The sequence below is a fragment of the Ascaphus truei genome, chromosome 3, assembly GCF_040206685.1.
Source record: "Ascaphus truei isolate aAscTru1 chromosome 3, aAscTru1.hap1, whole genome shotgun sequence".
Taxonomy (NCBI): Eukaryota; Metazoa; Chordata; class Amphibia; order Anura; family Ascaphidae; genus Ascaphus; species Ascaphus truei.
This window is the reverse complement of record NC_134485.1, coordinates 105,171,283-105,191,012: the sequence shown is the minus strand read 5'-3', so window position 1 is coordinate 105,191,012 and position 19,730 is coordinate 105,171,283. Positions and strand designations below refer to the sequence as shown.

At 44.3% G+C, this 19,730-nt stretch overlaps 1 protein-coding gene across 2 annotated transcripts in view; it reads left to right on the top strand.

Annotated features, from left to right (window-relative positions):
- Nucleotides 1–19,730, top strand: part of SUPT6H (SPT6 homolog, histone chaperone and transcription elongation factor) — a 49,884-nt gene that overhangs the window by 7,493 nt on the left and 22,661 nt on the right. For both annotated transcript variants that reach the window (XM_075589256.1, XM_075589255.1), the window contains exons 2-12: nucleotides 10,395–10,534; nucleotides 11,963–12,136; nucleotides 14,285–14,355; nucleotides 14,874–15,066; nucleotides 15,207–15,291; nucleotides 15,641–15,911; nucleotides 16,442–16,543; nucleotides 17,695–17,811; nucleotides 18,665–18,754; nucleotides 18,854–18,996; nucleotides 19,410–19,558. In XM_075589256.1, the coding sequence (XP_075445371.1) occupies nucleotides 10,429–10,534; nucleotides 11,963–12,136; nucleotides 14,285–14,355; nucleotides 14,874–15,066; nucleotides 15,207–15,291; nucleotides 15,641–15,911; nucleotides 16,442–16,543; nucleotides 17,695–17,811; nucleotides 18,665–18,754; nucleotides 18,854–18,996; nucleotides 19,410–19,558 (1,501 nt within the window). In that variant the 5' untranslated portion in view covers nucleotides 10,395–10,428. The remainder of the gene's footprint in view (nucleotides 1–10,394; nucleotides 10,535–11,962; nucleotides 12,137–14,284; nucleotides 14,356–14,873; nucleotides 15,067–15,206; nucleotides 15,292–15,640; nucleotides 15,912–16,441; nucleotides 16,544–17,694; nucleotides 17,812–18,664; nucleotides 18,755–18,853; nucleotides 18,997–19,409; nucleotides 19,559–19,730) is intronic.

Genomic DNA, 19,730 nt, shown 5'->3' with positions numbered 1-19,730 from the left:
CTCCGACGGGCGCAAGGAGGGAAGCTCTGACTCCGGATATCGAGCAGTGGAAGCCAGCTGAACCTAAGGGAGGCGGTGAGCAGTATGGCGAACCTCCAATTTCACCATTTGTGTGATACATGCTTATTTTATATTGGCACATTGTAAGTGCGCATTTTTATACCCCGTTTTTTACATAAAGACATTTATATCAGTCTGATCGCACTATGTAGTTCTCTCTCTCATCCTACATATATTACATATCATCGTTGACACAGCCTTTGAGGGGGATCCTGACCACACCATTCCATACGGGTAGCAGCCCAAATTGCAAACTGCTTTTTATTCACTGATATCCTGTGAGTAGACAAGACATACGAGCCAAGAAACCATCATATATTTTATCAATTGATTTCCCATACATCTGCACTTATTTGTGTGTTTTCTGTTTTCTTTTCCCTATATGCTCCCCCTGGATCATTTATGGTAACAGACATTTAAAAGCAAGGTCTTGTAACCTAATCACTACAATGCATTACAGGTATCTCTGTCGTAGAATGGGTTAAAGCTGCAGTTCAGGCAATATTCTGCATGTGTGTTTTTTTTAATAAATCAGTTCTGTAGTAAGAAAAAAATACTTTTAGCATTTACTGTTTAAGAAAAACAACAACTTTGAAAGACCAATTTTCTTGTATTCTATTTTAACAAGCATGCTTGTTCCTATAGCAACGATTTACATTCCCCATATTTAAAGATGTTGCCAAATTTTGCCGATCAATAGATCCAGAACGAATTGACCGGCAGCTATGCAGTTCTTTAGGTAATTAGAGATTGCCCACATGAAACTATTGAAGTAAACAAATAAATTAAAAAAAACAAAAAGACTGAACTGCAGCTTTAAACTATGAATCACTTGATTTTAAGATGGAAGAGATGGCATTGCATGCCTGTGTGCTTTTACTTTTTTTTCCCGAAACCAATATGAGTTGCTATATAAAAAAATAATTTCATGGTCAAAATTGGGCATTTGGGATTTGAACAGTGTTGAACAGCATCAGTGTCAGCTACCCCAGGGAAGCGCAAACGTTTTCGGCTGCACCCCTTTGCTCGCGCTCACCTTGCTCGGCGCGTCAAATGATGCCGCGGTGTGACGTCGTGTGACCCCCGTTGCCAAGGAGATGGACGTGTGACGTCACTCCGCATGGCGCCGTGGCGTCATTTGACGCCGGCCCCTGCAGCTCTTCAGAATCCCGGTAAGTTAGTTGTAGAGGCCTCGTGCGATCCGCCGGCATTTAATTTTAATGCCTGGGGGAAGAGCGCGGGACTTCTGCAACCGCCCCCCCCCCCCCCCCCCCCCCCCCAGACAAATCTCTCCTCCCCCCCCAGGAGGCGTGCCCCCCAGTTTGCGCACCGCTGAGCTACCCTATTCTTCTGGCACCAAAAGTTAGATTATATGTTTTCCCTAGCAAGTAATCAATGTGCCTATGAAATGTTATGGGACAGCTCTGCATAGACTGTCAGAAAAAAGAATGCCTCCTATTAGTATCACGTGGACTTTGGTTTTAAGCATGACGGGCGCAACGTGGACTTTGGTTTTAAGCATGACGGGCGCAGCTCTCATTGACCAATGCAAAGCTCTGCATGCAGAGTTGTTTGTTCCAATCCAAATGCTGGTGGAGTATTTCCTGGCTGTGGAGTAGCACTGCAAGCCATGGGGAGAGCTCGTGCCTTTTCCTTCTGCATACTGCTGTCCTATTCAGATGAGTCTGTTGCCGTCCTCCGTGCATCTACAGTACTTGGGAAATAAACCACTGGATTTGATTGAAAGAGCAAATGACCATCATTGTGATCCAGATACCTCTTGATGCTTTATCAATCGTGCTAATAGTGCCCTGAATTTTGTATGGTGGTCTCTGTCTAATCCTTCCTCAAATACAAAAAGATCCCTGTTGAATGCACTCAGGGTGTCATAGTGTAAAATGAGTGAGGTCTAAAATCCTTTTAATTTGTAATATAAAAATAAATACCAGATTGGTTAAACAAATTCTATGGCCAATCGGAGAGTAGAAAAACAAAGAATACGGATAATAATTGATCCCTATTGGGTCCACCCTTTGATAATTGTAAATCATGTACCTAGATTAAATGTTATATTATTACAAATTAAAAGGATTTTAGACCTCACTCATTTTACACTGACACCCTGAGTGCATTGAACAGGGATTATTTTCATTTTGTATGTACCATTTCCCCTTTCCCTATTGCACCGTGTCTAATTCTTCATTTATTACATTTAAGCTGAAGCGAGAGCCCAGTCCCATCTTTTCCCTTTCCCCCTTCTAATTAATATATTTTCCTAAGATACATGAACAAATAGAAACAGGGGCAGAGCACTGCCAACAAATTGGAGGAAGCCAATATAGAAAAATATGAAATTGAGGAATAAATAATCGTATCAAGATAGCAACACAATGCACCTACGCGTTTCGGGCAACACGACTACTAGGTAATAAGGTAATAGTTTCTTAACCCTTGCAATGGGATGCTGATTACTTAATACTCACTGAAGTTGCTGTATGGGATGCTTTAATCGATTTACAAGGATACAATTAACCTCTGAAGCACCGGTTCCTATCGACTCAGATACATGAAGGTCATATAATTTTTCTTATGTTATGAGGGATTGTCCCTTTTAAATAGCATTCTCCTGGAAAAATTCTGGGCGCCTAAAAATTCGAAGCTGGCGTCAGTTACAGTGCAGATGAACCTGTCACTCACAGCCCTGTCCAGCAACAGCGCAACCAATCCTGCTTTAAGCGCTGCCCTGCTACGTCCGGCACAGTGTGACGGGGGATTGGGCGCTCTCCGTGACTATGCCCGCCTACGCTCCCATTGCAGCTTAACTTGTGACAGGGGAGGATGTGGTCTACCAGTGTGTGTGTTTCTGTATCACTGATTTTGATTTATTTATAAAATGTTTTACCAGGAAGTAATACATTGAGTTACCTCTCTTTTTCAAGTATGTCCTGGGCACGGAGTTATGGTGAGATATATAGTTACATTAAGTGACCAAGGTTATACATTATATACAAGACATTGCATGCATAGTCAGAGATAATATGTTATAGGCTTATGTAATAGTTGCAGACCAGATTAATATGTGGGACGGCTTTAGTTTTGAAAGAACTTAGACTGGTTGGGGCTGTGAGAGTCTCCGGTAGATTGTTCCAGTTGTGAGCTTCACGGTAAGAGGAGCGTCCGGATACTTTGTTGAACTTTGGGACCATGAACAGGCTTTTGGAGTCTGATCTCAGATAAGTGCTGCATGTGGTATGGGTGAGGAGCTTGTTCAGAAAGATGGGTAGCTTGCCAAGAAAGTATTTGAAGGCAAGACAGGAAAGGTTAACTTTGCGCCTCTACTCAAGTGATGACCAATCTAGTTCTTTGAGCATTTCGCAGTGATGTGTGTTGTAGTTGCATTGGAGGACAAAGTGACATATTGAATTGTAGAGGGTATCAAGTTTGCTAAGGTGGGTTTGGGGTGCAGTGCCATAAACTATGTCCCCATAGTCTATACTTGTCATTCGCATCTGCTGTGCAATACGCTTTCTGACCAGCAGACTTAAAAAGCATTTGTCCCTCTAAAGTACACCTAGTTTGGCATCGGTTTTGGATGTCGGGGTATCAATGTACATCCCGAATGTTAAATGAGAGTCAAAACATAGACCCACGTATTTAAAACTAGTAACATGGGCTAGAATGGTATGTGTTGGTTCTGATATGGAGCTCATTCATTGGAAGCTTCAAAAATGTAGCCCAAATACCATTGTTAGTCTTGTCGGTGTTTAAAAACAGTTTGTTTTGAGAAATCCAATTTTCAAGTCTCAAACGTCAGATTGAAGTATGTGTTAAAGCTCGGAGAGGCTAGGGTTGTGTGCATGGAAGATTGTCATCTGCATACATGTGTATTGCTGCTCCCTTACAAGCTGTAGAAAGATCATTGATGAACACTGAGAAGAGTAGAGGCCCCAGAACAGAGCCTTGTGGGACACCGCAGGTGATATCCAAGGGGTTGGAGTTAGTGCCCGAGATAGACGCATGTTGGGATCTAGGTAGGAATGAAACCAGTTTAAAGCATGCTTCCCTATTCCAGAGCACTGGAGTTTGTTTAGCAAGATAACATGATAAACAATATAAAAAGCCTTTGCAAAATCTAGGAATATTGTACCAGTAAGTTGTTCCATTCCACACTGGTTTCATTGCAAACTTTTAGCATGGTAGGTACGGTGGAGTGTTTGGGGCGAAAGCCAGATTGGATTTGGCTAGGGAAATTTGTCTTGGTATTGTAATTCCTTAATTGGGAATGAACACATTTTTCCATGACTTTGGATAGTATTGGGAAAAGAGAGATTGGCCTGTAGTTTGACAGTGTTTTTGTCACTACTTTTGAAGATTGGGACAACTCGGGCAGTTTTCCAGGTTTTAGGGATATGGCCTGCAGACAGGATAGAGTTGACTATGGAAGCAATCGGTTTGGCAATGGCTGGGGAACCATGTTGTGGGAACTTGGATTGCAGTATATCGGCTCCACATTGGTTGCTTAGTTTTAATTTGAGGAGCGCTTGTGTAATCTCTTCAGATACTGGGACAAATTGAAAATTGTGGGAAGTGTTGGGAGGGGGTGGGGCTATGTGGGTACTCCCAGAATGAGGTTCATGTTTGTGGTTTGGGTTGCATTTTGCTAATAAGTTAGTAGCACACCCCACAAAGTAGTCATTGAATGCATTTGCAATGTCAGTGGGGTTTGTCAGAGTAATATCCTCCTTTGTGATATTACATGGTTGTTGATGGCTAGAAGGCTGGAATATATTGTTGCTGACTTTCCAGAAGTTAGCTGGGTTTGATGTATTCTGGAGAAGATTGTCATAGTAATATTGTGCTTTTGCATGCCTTGTTTGCCTTGTGCACATGTTCTGCAGGCATCTGTAGTGATTGAGATCCTTGCTAGTGCTAGTTACTTTGTAGCTTTTCCACAAAGCATCCCTAAACTGGTGGAGCGCTATAGGGCCAGTTGTAACTCACAGAAGGTGGGCCCCTGTACTGCGTAGTGGAGCATGGATATCACAGAGTTTTAAGAACTCGGATTGGAAATAGTTGAGTTCAGAATCAGGGTTGGGAATAAAGTCGATTCTATACCATTGGTAGCTGGTAAGGTCAGCCAGAAACTGTTGTGGGTTAAAGTTTCTAAATGTTCTAGTGAGGAGAACTTTAGGGCTTGATTGGGGTGGTTTGATTTTCCTTACACAGTACACTATTGCATGGTCACTGAAAATGTTAGGAAGGATGCCAGAAGATTGGATTCTGCTGGGGTTTGAGGAAAGAATCCAGTCTAGCAAGGAATGTTAGATTTCAGGTTTGTCCGTGTGGGTTGGGAAATTTGTTGCGTTAGGTTGTGACGAGTTGTATATGGATTTTGTTGTTTTTAGGGTCGAGCCAATTGTAGTTGAAATCCCCAAGAACTAGCAGCTCACTCTTCTCATTCAGAGAGGAAATTGAGCCAAGAAATGGGGTGATATCAGCCAGGGATTGTAGGTGGGCTTTAGGGGGTGGTATATGCCAGCAATCAGGATGGGCTTAGAAAAGGGGAGGCAGATTTTGCCAACTAGGATTTCAAAAGAGGGTGGGCTTGGGGGCAAATTTAGCAGTGCAAATTGTAAGGTGTCTGCAATATAAAATAACACCCCTCCTCCTCTCTTTGACCCTTTTTTCCCTAGAAATTATCCCTGAATGGAGATATTTGCATCGTGAGTTGTAGGGGTTAGCTGTCGCGGGAGACCAGGCATTTACACCTTTATGCCGGGTTCATATCACTGAGCAAAACCAAGAAGTAAAACAAATTGTCACTTATTCCATTGAAACAGCCATGTGCACACAGTGAATTACAATAAACGAGAGGAAACACCCTTACTGAGGGTCTGGGCTACAAAACTAACCTTTCCTAGTTGCCATAGCACAGAAAACAAAGTCTTTACAAAGTCCTTTAGATGACTGGGACTAAGCCCGAAAAGTCCCGGAACCGAAATCGGTTTGCAGTTCCTGACGCCACCGCTGCATTCACTCTGGAGGTGCTGACCGGGAGCGAGTCCCAAATGTCCTGGTACTCTTTTGGGCCTGCAGTTCCAGCCGCAACCACTACGAGGTATTCTGAGAACTTGGCCCAGAAATGTGGGACTTTCCGAAGCCGGCTCACTGACCTTTCTCACAAAGCATCTTTGAATTTACCGCTGCTGTTTTGGCGTTAGAATCTCCTGAGCTGATTAGCTGCTAGGTTTCTTATAGGATTTCAGTCGCATTCACCGAATACCTCCACCAATCAGAGCCTGGGAATATTTCCACCAGCCCATCAGTGATTTGCCGGTGCCCTGAAGCTGGGTGGGCATGGATTTCAATTCTGCAAAGGGGCATGCGCTAACCTGGCACCTCTGCCTCTTATCATATTGAACCCCCTGCTGGGCCAAGTCTCCTCAGTCTGCGGCAGAGCAAATGATCGCCGGATAGCCCTTATTCATGCCAGGACGTGGGTACACAAGTATACCTCCGGTACTCCACCCGCCCTAACACATTGGCATCTCTGAGACTTTCAAGTCCCGGACCCGAGCAGACTCGGTGGCACCAAGCCTGGTGACCATCTGGTCTCTCGGACCCAGGGACTTGGAAATTCCCCAGCTCATATACAGTACATAAAACATATATAACTTTATATACACAATGTTAATTAAAATCTTACACAACTCTTCTAAGTCCCTCGTCCCCTAGGACCTACTGAAAAGATGCGCACTTTCATTCTCAGACCTCCTAGACCTTCCTATAAGAAGTTTACTAAAAAGTTGCTTCAAATAACGCTTCGGTTAAGTTTCAGAGTTGCTTCTATTGTACTGAAGCTGGACTTAGAAATAATTTCACACTCGCAACCTCATGGATGGCTGGAGCCACTCCGAACCCCTATACCGGGTCCGGGGGTTTGGGCATATACTGTGGGGGACTTCCCCCTAAACCAGAGACCCCAGTCTATGCTCGGGATACACGTACGTCTATGCCCCCTTTTGCCTTTCTGGTCTTTGCTGAAGCAGGGCATCCTGCCCGTGAGCCGCGTAGCTGTTTTTCAGGTAGGACTTTACCCAGAGGTCTGTGCCTACATGTACACGGGAATCCGACTCGGCTCCCGGCTACATTTTTGGGGTGGCCAGCAACTCTGCACCTCGGCTAGCGAGACTCAATCTGACAACACTTTTACCGCAAAGTCCACTCAGAAACTCATAGCCTGAGTATCTCCGCTGGTTAGCACTCCTGGAAAGGCAAGAGACACACTAATTCTTTGTCGCATATTTTCATACAATGCATGGCAGTACATATACAACAGTCAGGCCCAAGAGCTGACACTCTAGGACCCCAAAACATGGATCAGAGGCAACCACGTGGGCTTGTCCTTTTATTAGTGAGCCTGGTTACCGCCTCACCGTCACATTAGGAATGATGGCTTTGGGTTTATGCATAAGGCTACGGCCCCAGTCACTGCATGGATGCGAGCGTCGGAACCGCCACCTGGGGTCCTAGGGTAGCGATGGGACGCTCGTCCAGGAAGTGAGGAGGGAGCAAAGACGAGATTTTTGGCCGGGGCGTGGCCATGACGTCATGTGGCTGGCTCGCCCTCATTGGCTGAAACGCCGTCGTGACGTGGCCACAGCTCGTCCAAAAGACAAAAATCTTGTCTTTTGGCAAAGGCGAGTGCGCTTTATGCGCACACGCTGACTGGGGCCTGCCCCACAGAGGGCTGTACTTTGTGTGCGGCGCACCCACCGTCGCTACTGCGGCCAGCGGGGACAAAGCCTAAGGCAACATGCCCTTAGTTCATCCAGTTTGGGCAGCAGGCAATATGGGCGACAGATGGACTTTTTTGGAATTTGAAGGGGGTATTCTCAGTTGTATGGGACAGAGTTGAAAAGGGAGGCCGTGGGTAAAGTTCAATATCACCTGCTAAAGAGAATAAAAGGGTAAATAGAAATTTGAGTAGTTTGCAAGGTGTAAATTTGTGATGTTTGCCATTAGAGTGAGCGGTGGTTGGTGTGCTGGTTTTCAGAGTTCTCCACCAACATTCAGTAGATAGTGCCAGGCTTTTGAGTAATCCAGGGTGGATGGTGATATTGGGTGTGGGCCAGGAGAGAGGAGTTTGTAATGGATAGAGAGAGTAATATTTCCATGAGGCCACAAGAAAGAACAGAGTTGTGATAACTAGAAGATTCATTATCACAGAGGTTGGTAACGTTGCATGAAGCCGTTGTGAGCCAAGTGACTGTGTGCAGAATAAACAGCAGAGAGATGCCTTTTCCTTGCCAAAATGTTTTGCTGCATTTGCAATGATAGGGTCTGTTCAGGGTTTGCAGTGGTATTTGGGGGGGGGGAGATGGGGGAGGCAATTGTGTGCAGTCAAGTGTTGGGAGAGGCCGCAGTAAATAAAGTGTACAGGGGGGTTAAAAGTGCAGGCTAATAAGCATGGGATAATAGTGTGGTCAGATAAGCTCACCATTTGTTGCCTTGTGTAGAAGAGTTTGCAGAAACATGCAGTCCCCAGTCCACCTCTAGTGAAACTATAGTCTAACTATATATTTTCTCTTAAAGATGGTCACTTAAGATGCAGCACTCTTAAGATGCTCCGGCCCCAGTGTTTACTGCTGCCAAACAGAATAGGTCCTGTGACGCGTTTCTTGCCGTGGACGCTCTTTATCAAAGAAATGGAATTGGCTATTGTTGCAGGGTTTTGACCACTACAGGGGCAAGTTTAAGAAAACGGCTCTATATTTTGCAGAAAGTAATAATATGCAGGGATAGAGAAGGGGGAGTTATTATAGTTATTATAGTCTATGAAAACAGGAAACTTGACCATAAGCGATGCAATTGAAAGTATCGATGCATAAATAAGGGATAATGGAAAGAACAAATGTCGACACTATATATTAAATATGTATATAGTTAGCGGTTTCACCTGAGGTTGATGGGCACATTTTTTTTTACTTTGATATGGCGGGGGAGGGCGGGGGGGGGAGAAAAGACCCAATGCTTGCTTTTTATTATGGTGTAAATTGTATTTAACTTTTTTTTTTTTTAATGGAAGGGGGGCTGCTTAATTGTTGCTGATTCTCCAGGCAATCCCAGGTTTTTAGGTCCAGGTTTTTTTGTGTGTGTTTTTTGTTTATTGCAGTGAGAAGAGATGTAGCCTTTTAAAATGTTTTCTCATCTTGCTTGAATTAAAAACGTACTGGAGTGCATCAAATGTGAAGGTGGCTCCGGTGCGCAGACTAAACTGCGTCCACTATCAATGTAATAAGATTTTTTTAGTATTAGGTACCTCCTCACAATTGAAAGACTAATAATGTCTGTACACATAGGCAGTGGTTGACAAATCATCAAAACATCTACTCGCCACCTAGTACCAAACGTGTGCTGCTTGGGCCAATATTTACTCGCCCGGGGGTTAAATCCACTCGCCCGGGGCGAGCAAATGTATAGGTTTGTCGAACACTGCACATAGGGGAGAATAGTGCCGTGTGTCGCCTGTAAGGATAAACACATGATGCCAAGACCGGCACAATAAAACATTGCCCCAAAAAAACAATAGAAGTCCAGTTTATGTCATAATCCAGAATGGTAACAGGAGGAAAGAACTCTCTTTTAGAATCCTTGGCATTCCTTGTCCATCCTGGAGGTCCTATAGTGTGCAGTATCCGCTGGATAGGTTAGTAACAGTGAAGTATGATGAAAAAGCGGAACACTACCAAAGGGTGAATGAAAGATCCAGAGGGGGCTCACGTATAAAAAAAATATAAATCTTTATTGGATCATAGAAGACCCCCAACGAGGTAAATTAACGCGTTTCACGCACAACGTTCTTCAACACCTTGATGAAGCGCATTGTGCGCAAAACGCGTTGGTGTGTTATTTTACCTCGTTGGGGGGTCTTATATGATCCAGTAAAGATTTATATTTTTTATGTGATCCCCCTGTAGATCTTTCATTCACCTTTTGGTAGTTCTCTGCTTTTTCACCATAAGTCACAGCATGACTTTAAAAGGCGAAAACCACTTAGATTGTAAGCTCTTTGGGGCATGGCAACCCTTTGCCTTAAATTGTTATTTACCCGCCATGCTTCTCCCCATCGTTTTTACTTTATTCACTTTGTGTTGTAATTGTCAAGTGATCCGTGAGCTGTACGTACGATGAAACGACGAAACAGCCTGTGAAGAATTCATCAACTAAAAAGTGGACTTTGAAGAAGGCACATGTACTCCATTTTAGTCTGTTGGTAATAAAATAACTCTGCTTCGTGTCAGTGCTCACAAACTTTTTCCTGCCATTCCTAGATCCCTGTGACGTTCAGCACAAAAAACAAGAACCATGTCAGGATTTGTGGAAAGTGAAGCAGAGGAGTCTGAGGAAGAATACAATGAGGATGGAGAGGTGGTGCCCAGAGTCACCAAGAAGTTTGTGGAAGAGGAGGATGGTAGGTTTGATGCCAAATGGTGGACGTTGTGTATGAAAAAGTCCATACACGGCTTTCAAATTCTGTTACGGCTCTAATCATTCCTGGACCGCTCGCTTATATTGAGTACATAGGTGTGTATGATGTCTCTGTTCCCAAGCTATGAGATTCCAAATGGCCTTCAGCAGCCAAGAGAAAGCCGCAACATCAGGAGTCATCGCGGCTTTCTATCGGTGGCCCCAGCGGCTGTTTGTATTTTTTTTCCCCTCCCTCAAAGAAACGACATAAATATAAAAACCCGTCTTGTGCAGGACCAGGTAAGCTTTTTTTAAAAAAAAGGGGAATATTTGATACTTTTTAAGATGTTATTTGCACAGTTATAAAAAAAGTTGAGTGTTGAGATTCTGGTGTGGCCACACATAACCATCTGTAGGCCATCTGAGCAAAATAATCTTACGTCCTGGGAGACGGTTGATTTCTTCTAGCTACTACCATTTGTTTGATATCACTTTTGTATAGGTGTTAGCAGCAGAGAGAAAGGGGTGGTGATGCCACTTTATGGAGACCTCATCTAGAGTAACGTGTCCAATTCTGGTGACCATTGTTGTGCAAAGGACTAGTACTGAGATGGTGCATGATCTATATTATAAGACCTATCCGGGAAAGCTACAGGACGTTAATGTCTCTTGGAGGCTAGACTGGAGAGGGGAGGGGGGTATGATTTGAAACTTTCAAATGCATAGAGAGATTAAACAATGGGGTGGGGGGGGGGGGGAAGCATGTTCTAAAGAAAAGTGCTAGAACAAAGTCATTCTCTGAAACTGCCGCGTGGCAAGCTAGGGGGAAATGTGAGTAAGTACTTCACGGAAATGGTGGTAGATTTGTGGAATAGCCTCCCAACAGATGTAGTAGGGGGTAATATAGTAAAGGAATTACAACATGCTAGTAGTAGACATAAGACTATGTGGAGGCTTTACAGCAGATGGGAAAATGGGCAGAGTAGATAGGCCAAGGGGTTTTATCTGCCATCACATTCTATGTTTCTATGTGCTGAGCAGGAGATTGCACAGGCAACACCCCCTCCATCCTTACACCCCTTCCCTTACTGGTCCTGTAAAAGGGACAAGGTGGAGTAAAGGCCAAGTTCCCCCCCCCGTATGTATATTTTGATTAAAGATTTCTTCACAATACTTAACATTATTGCCTTTCCACCTCCCCCACCTCTCATTGATTAGCAGCTGTCTCTTATTCTTGTTAAATAAGCCCCAAACGGAGGTATTTATGCCAGATGAGAAGTTAATCATTTTTCATTTATCTTCTAAATTTCTTAATATATTGTTAACAATTCCCCTTTGTGTCACTGGTTTTGTTCTGCATTGGGGTTGTGATTGTGATAATAAAGCAAAGTTACTCGATTCCAAGTCAGTGTTTTTTCTCACATGACTGTAGATGAAGAAGAGGAGGAAAATCTGGATGACCAGGATGAACAGGGCAACTTGAAAGGTTTTATCAATGACGATGATGATGACGACGACGAAGAGGAGGAGGCAGGAGGTGGAAGTGGTTCTGGATCTGGATCTGGAGGGTCAGACGATGAGGTCGGCCACAAAAGGCGAAAGCGCAGTAAGTTGGGATTTTGATTAGCTATCTTAATACTCCACAGGAGTATTAACCATCTGTAGTCTGGTGCACACTGCTTGTGATAGATACCGAAGTGGTTTGTTCCCTGTTCAAAAAAGAATGGCAGCACTTTTCTCTTAATGAAAACACTCTATACTTAACGTGTGTGTGTTATCTATCCATGTTATCTGTCCCCTGTACAAATATATGTATACTGTGGACAATACTGAATTAATATGTTCCACCTATTGCATGGTGCATGGTGGATAAGAAGAAAAACGGATAGAATCTGGAGACCACCGTTCAGTCTGAGACAGATATGTAGTGCCGGTCTGAGAGGCACACACAGACTGCCCAGGAGACAGATATGTAGTGCCGGTCTGAGAGGCACACACAGACTGCCCAGGAGACAGATATGTAGTGCCGGTCTGAGAGGCACACACAGACTGCCCAGGAGACAGATATGTAGTGCCGGTCTGAGAGGCACACATAGACTGCCCAGGAGACAGATATGTAGTGCCGGTCTGAGAGGCACACACAGACTGCCCAGGAGACAGATATGTAGTGCCGGTCTGAGAGGCACACACACACTGCCCAGGAGACAGATATGTAGTGCCGGTCTGAGAGGCACACACAGACTGCCCAGGAGACAGATATGTAGTGCCGGTCTGAGAGGCACACATAGACTGCCCAGGAGACAGAGGGGCTTAAGAGAGAGAGCCCGATATTTGCCAGGCTGTTAAGGCACGACTGGATAACAGACACCTGGGAGACCAGTTCCCGCAGCATTGAGTATCCTTTGTGTAGTATACACGCATCTCACAAATCTCACTCAAATCAGACCTGCCACCTTAAAATAAGCGCTCCAGCACTGTGCCAGCATTAATATTGGCTTATTGGGATTTCATTTGACACTGGGACTATGTAAGGGATAATAGCTCAGCGTCATCATTTACTATGTGGTATTTAGTATGTATGTATATGTGTGTATATATACATACATACTGTGATGCCCACACCGCGTTGCAGTCTCTTGTCGCAATTTAAGGCTCCCCCCCCTCCCTCCCCCCCCCCCCCCCCTTCTCTGAGGGAAAACGGTCTCCCTGAGCATGGCAACTTTCAGTCTTTTAAACCTGCAGTCTCTCAGGAATCCTGCTTAATTAGGCTGCAGGTTCATGCAGTTCTCCAGCAGTAGATTAACTGGTTGAGTGCTGGAAGGTACACATATCCTCCATTCCAGCCTACGGAGTCAGTGACTCTGTCACCATACATACATACATACATACGGAATCTCTATGGGTGAGGACCGCTGGCTAAAGGTTCGGGCCATAAAGCACCGTTTAATATATACCGGCTTCTCATCTGGTTTTATTTGCGCTTTGACAGCCCAACAAGTATCTGGAGCTCTCTTGCTGTGGGCTCTTTTCCTCGTTCTTTCTCTGTGTAAGGGGTGTTTCTGCTTCTGTTTCTCACTTTCTCTTTGGCTAGCAGTCATCTACAACCCTTCTCTTTCACTCCTGAGTTTGTCTGTCTCGCTTCAGCCCCTCACTTTCACCTGGGCTGTCTGTGTGCCTCTCCGACTGTCACGCTCTATCTCTGTCTCAGACTGACAATTGGTCTCCAGATTCCATCCATTTTTCCTATCCAATCCCATATCTCCTGTTGTGTTGTCAGGCAGATCACGGACAGTGTCTCTTATTCCTTATCGCACCATGTGATCCGTGGAGCAGATCAATTCTGTATTGTCCACAGTATACATATATTTGTAGCAGAGGCATGGTATTTTTGGGTGAGCCAAACTTTGGGCATCTTCCTCTCTGCCCCAAATACAGAAGGAGTTCCAAAGGCAAAACAAATACTTCTGAATGTTGGTAGTTTTAAAAAGATTGCTAAGCACTGGGAATTCCCCCTGTCAGTGAAGGAGTTGGTGAGCGCAATACAGTTCAAGAGTAATTTTGACCTGAAACCAACTAGTAGAGTGCGGCTGATTTTTTTAAAATAATTTATTTCCCAGTTGTCTGGTTGATCTCAGACTTTTTTACCATCTTGGTAATCGGCATAATATTATTTTGTCTATGGGTGTCGCATTGCCCGCCCAGCATGTTTCCCCTGATTGCCAACATATATATTTCCGACTTCTCTCCTTTTCAGCTTTCGACGACCGCCTGGAAGATGACGATTTTGATCTTATTGAAGAGAACTTGGGCGTTAAAGTTAAACGTGTAAGTGTATAAAGCGGCCTGTACACACTTTAGTTTATTTTATTCTTTCAGTAAAATGTATATGTTGAATTTTGTGTTCAAATATGTTCTACTCAGGTACATATCCTACATATAGAATATTTCTTATTTAATGCACCGCTTGTATATAAACTTGGGTGTTGACCTTTTCTTTTGCGTCCTCTATGGCAGCCCTAATAATGGGTTTACTCCTTCAATAAGCTGAGGTAGGACAGGCACTGCCTTAAAACCGCCCTATTTAAGGGGGCATCTCGGGTCAGTTACCTTCTTATCAAAGCCTCTTCAAGGGAAGCACAAAACACAATAATGAAATCATAAGACGACATATGGGAGGGAAATACTCTGCCATAGAGGACTTGAAGAAAATAAAATATCGACAGGTAAATGTTTTTGCTGATTGAGACCTTAAAGGCCTAGTGCCAAAGCAGCTTGGCGTGACCCAAAGAGGTGACCGCAATGCCGACCTGTGGAGCAGGTGACGAGATGTACATCTCTTGCAGCAAAAGTACAAGCGAGTTCGAAAGATGTCAGACGATGAAGACGAAGAGGAAGCAGACTTCGGGAAGGAGGCTCACGCGAAAGAGGCCATTGCCGATGAGATCTTCCAGGACGGAGAGGACGAGGAGGGCCATGAGCCTGTGGAGCAGACCGTGGTCCCTGCTGAGGAGGAGGAAGAGGATGACGATGAATCAGGTGGGTGCCTCTGGATTTGTTGAAAGGCTTTACAGTGAGGGGAAAGAGAGAATACTCGAGGAGATGAGCATTCCTGATGGGACGTTTTTCCAGCTACTTCAGGCTGCTACACCTGCCTTTTTATTTTTGTCACTCCCTAGACATTGATGATTTCATTGTTGATGATGATGGGCAGCCACTTAAGAAACCTAAATGGAGGAAGAAGCTGCCTGGATACACTGATGCGTAAGTCATGAAACCAGCATTTTCAGGGAATCGGATAAGACGTAGGTCTTCAAAGCTTAACAATTGCATGTGCTGTGGCACCAGCTTTTGATGGGGAAGATTTCATCATTTAAAATCTTAAACTACGGCTGCTTCTATATTAATAGATGACGTAATGACACACACGCTCTCTCTCTCTCTCTCTCTCTCTCTCGCTCTCTCTCTCTCTCTCTCGCTCTCTCTCGCGCTCTCTCTCGCGCTCTCTCTCGCGCTCTCTCTCGCGCTCTCTCGCTCTCTCTCTCGCTCTCACCTGGAACGCAGTTCTTCCGGCACGTCAGCGAGTTCTAATCTATTGTTGGTCCCTTTTCAGTGCACTGCAGGAAGCTCAAGAGATCTTCGGTGTGGACTTTGATTATGATGAGTTTGAGAAATACAATGAGGACGATGAGGAGATGGAGGAGTATGAATACGAGGATGACGAAGCCGAAACAGAGACGCGCGTCAGACCCAAGAAAACGGCAAAGAAGCGCGTGAGCAGTCGCAGCATCTTTGAGATATACGAGCCCAGTGAACTGGAGAGCAGCCACTTGACGGACCAAGACAATGAGATCCGGACCACAGATCTGCCAGAGAGGTTCCAGGTACAGGGGCTATGCATGAAAGGTGCCTGTGATTGTCTGAGGGATCAGTCGGTGTGATTCAACCTTCATTTCTGGATTAAAGGATTTGGGGCGGACAAGTAGAAACTATTGAACTCTGATAGTACCCAGGACTATCATGCTCAGTAGTTGTGAACAGAACAAGTTTTCTTTTCAAATGCATCTGATCACCTGGCATAACACCAGTGTTTCAGGCCATTAACTTGCGGTCTACACTTTGTCAGACATTGAAGGCTAATAGACTCTTCAAATATGGATGTTATATAATCAGATAATAATAATAATAATAGTTTTGTTCTTGTATAGTGCTGCTAGTTTTTATGTAGTGCTTTACAGAGACATTTTATACTTTTTTGTTTTAAACCGTTTTGATGCCCCAGAAGCAATAGGCCATTATTTTTGTATATGTTTAGTTTTCTTTTTGGCTTGGATCCATCTTGATTAGAGTTGGAGCCAAGGATGAGTCAATGTGTGTTTGTATAACCTAGTTCATACATCTGTTCTTCGCGCAGCTTCGAACCATACCTGTCAAAGCGGCTGAAGATGACGAGCTGGAGGAAGAAGCTGACTGGATTTACAGGAATGTTTTTGCAACACTAACTATATCTCTACAGGTGATTTTAAATGGTAGTGACACAAGCTCATCGGTCGGCTTTCTTAAGTCTCCGCTTGTCTTGTTCAACATTCTCCCGGCTGCCTTTTTATCTTGCACTGCACTTTCTCCAATGCCCTAAGTGTTTGTCAATTAATCTCTACAGCGTTAAAGGATTGTAGGCTTTTTTTTTTTTTTTACTGGTTTCTAGCAGTAAAAGTTGCTTGTCCCCAGTGACTGTCTTTAAAGCCTGTCCCACTACCTCCAATTGAAACAATTCCAATCCTTTGAACAAGGTGTACAGAAATTTTTTGGGCGCATAAACACTTTTGCCATCTCTGAAACCCCAGCACAGCACCTCAATGTTTCCACAGATGTCTGTCTGAGCTCTTACTTTATTAGTAAACCGCTTCTGTTATTACAACAACTGGCACCCAGCTTATTCCCATAGTCCTCTTGATTTACTTGTCTGTCACCCCTCCCATTTTTCTTTCATGTGATTGGCGTTTAATTGGGAACTCTTTGCTGTCTTTGCACTAATGTTGGGATGTGGCTGATACATTGGTAGCAATCAGAAAGTAAAGGGGCTTGAGAGGATACACGTGTAGCCATTAATGGAGCAGCCCTCTCAGCTTTGCTTTTTTGAATAGGGTTGAAGCAGGGTCTCTCCGCAGCTAAATCGTGTATTTCAGCTCCAGGAACCCCCTGCTTCCTGGGATAGGTACCTCCATATGGGGGTGTTGGTCGTAGCCCTGGCTGGGTTTACAATATGGCGGTTTCAAAGTCCTGGGTCACACTGGCCAATAAGAAGCGGTGACGTCATCCCCTGCGGCTTCCTATTGGCCCGCGTGATGGGGCCATTTAAACGGAAGAGATACAGGCACCCCATACAAAGGTAGGTAACTCGGGAGACGGGTGCCGGGAGATGAAATCGGCACGTTTCAGTGGAGACCCCCTACTTCAAACCTATTTTAGAAAAAGAATAGCCGTGAGTACTGCCCCACTAAGAGGAGGGTTGAGGGAGATTTCTTTGGCGAATGTGTTCCCATCCTAATCGCTGCCTATATGAGCCAGTAGGTGGCCAACACCATCTCAAGTCATGCATTTGTATGGTTGTGAAGCTAAGGTTTCCAGAATGTCCACATATAATGTATTTCATGTTCATTCTGTTAGGAAAGCTGTGATTACCTGGAACGTGGGCAAGTCGGTAGCAGCTTCAGCAGGAAGGGACCAACCACCATACAGAAGATCAGGGAAGCTCTAAACTTCATGAGGAATCAGCATTTTGAGGTATTATTTTGTTTGAACATTCGTGCATGCCGTCCCTCAATACGGTCTTCTTGGCCTGGTCTAATACTGGGGTGCTCCATCATAGTCTACTGGTGGGCCGCTAACTAATTTCATGTAGGCCACCTCGGTGCACCTGGCAGAAGACGTCCCGCCAACCTTCTCTGACAATCGTGTTCCCTTTCCACCAGTGCAGGGGCTTCTGGGAGTTGTAGTCCACCTGATGCAATGCAGGACAAGATAGAAATGGGACTACAACTCCCAGGATCCTTCCCCCTCCTGCATTATGGAACCATGTCTACAAAAGGGCCAACTATACTTAACCTTGTCTATGATTAAAAAGGTACTAATGGGATGGTACTAATACTCCTTCCTGCTGCTGGGGATCTCCCCTAAGCCTGAAGCCAGACATACACACCTGATTTCACCCATGCCTCCCTGCCATCTCTTCCCCTGTAAAGTGTGTTAACCCTTAAGTTATTTGACTAACCTTAAAACTTGCCGCACAAATCAAGCATCCCAACAGCCTGCACTCATGGTTACTGTCCCACACTCAGTCACTCCTACCACCCGTTGTGACCAAGCACTGCCATCTACAGCACTTATTCCCTCACCTACTGTCTCTGTAAGTCTCCCAACCTACCTCTTAGATTGTAAGCTCTTCGGGGCAGGGATTTCCTTTTCTGTTGTCTGATTTTGCTGCACTTATTGTATTATTATAATTCTCTGTACTGTATTCTTTGTGAATTGCTGAGTACACTTTTGGCGCTATATAAATAAAGACATACAATACAATACAATGAAGGGGGAGGCTTTGTTGCTGGATGAGGTTGATTTGTCTCTGTTCTTTTCCAAGGTCCCCTTTATTGCATTCTACAGAAAGGAGTATGTGGAACCAGAGCTAAACATCAATGACTTGTGGCGTGTCTGGCAGTGGGATGAGAAGGTAATCACCCTCGCCTTCACTTTGTCCCTCGTTCTGGATTACTGTCCTTGATTAAAATGTCATTTATAATTTGTTGTGCTTTTGTCCTCTCTCCCTCAGTGGACCCAACTGAAGTTGCGAAAGCAGAATCTGATGCGGCTCTTCCAGAAAATGCAGGCTTATCAATATGAGCAGATCTCTGCAGATCCCGACAAGCCCTTAGCTGATGGGATAAGACCCTTGGATACCACAGACATGGATAGGTAACACTTGGCTTCTTTGTTGTTAACAGGCGTCAGGAAAATGCAGAATGGCCACTCCACATGTATAATGAATCCTGTTGCTTTTTTCAATATATCAAGCAGTGCTCTAAAACTGAAAAAAACATATACATTTACTGTTTTATACAGCTACGGGCTTCTGTAGTTAAGGTGTCACTGATCTAGGTTTGAGGACAGTACCTAGTTTTCATAAGGATTTGTTTTATCCTGCTAGATGAATATTCTACTGTCACAAACATTTACATAGTATTTAAACAGTACATTGTTCGTTTCTGGGCTTTGACATAAAGAAATGGCCAATAATAGATGCATAATGACATTGCATTAATTGTTCTTGTAGCCTATAGAGTCACCTGGCTGCCATTGGTTACAAATTGTCCTTGTTCACTTGACAGGCTGAAGGATGTGAGGTCGATGGAAGAGCTGAGAGATGTGTACAACCACTTCTTGCTGTACTACGGCCGGGACATCCCCAAGATGCAGAACGCAGCCAAATCCAGCCAGAAGAAGCTCAAACGCATCCAGGAGGAGGGAGAGGAGGAAGGTTTGCATCGCTGAACATATCTCTGATCCCATAGAAATTACACTGTTAGAACATGCCTGTGCATACCTGTCACAGACTGTAATCTTCAAAGATCATTTTGGTGAAGCAAAATGCTGTTGCTGTTTGCTATATGCAGAGAGCTTTTTATCCTTTTCCACTCCGAAGAGAACTA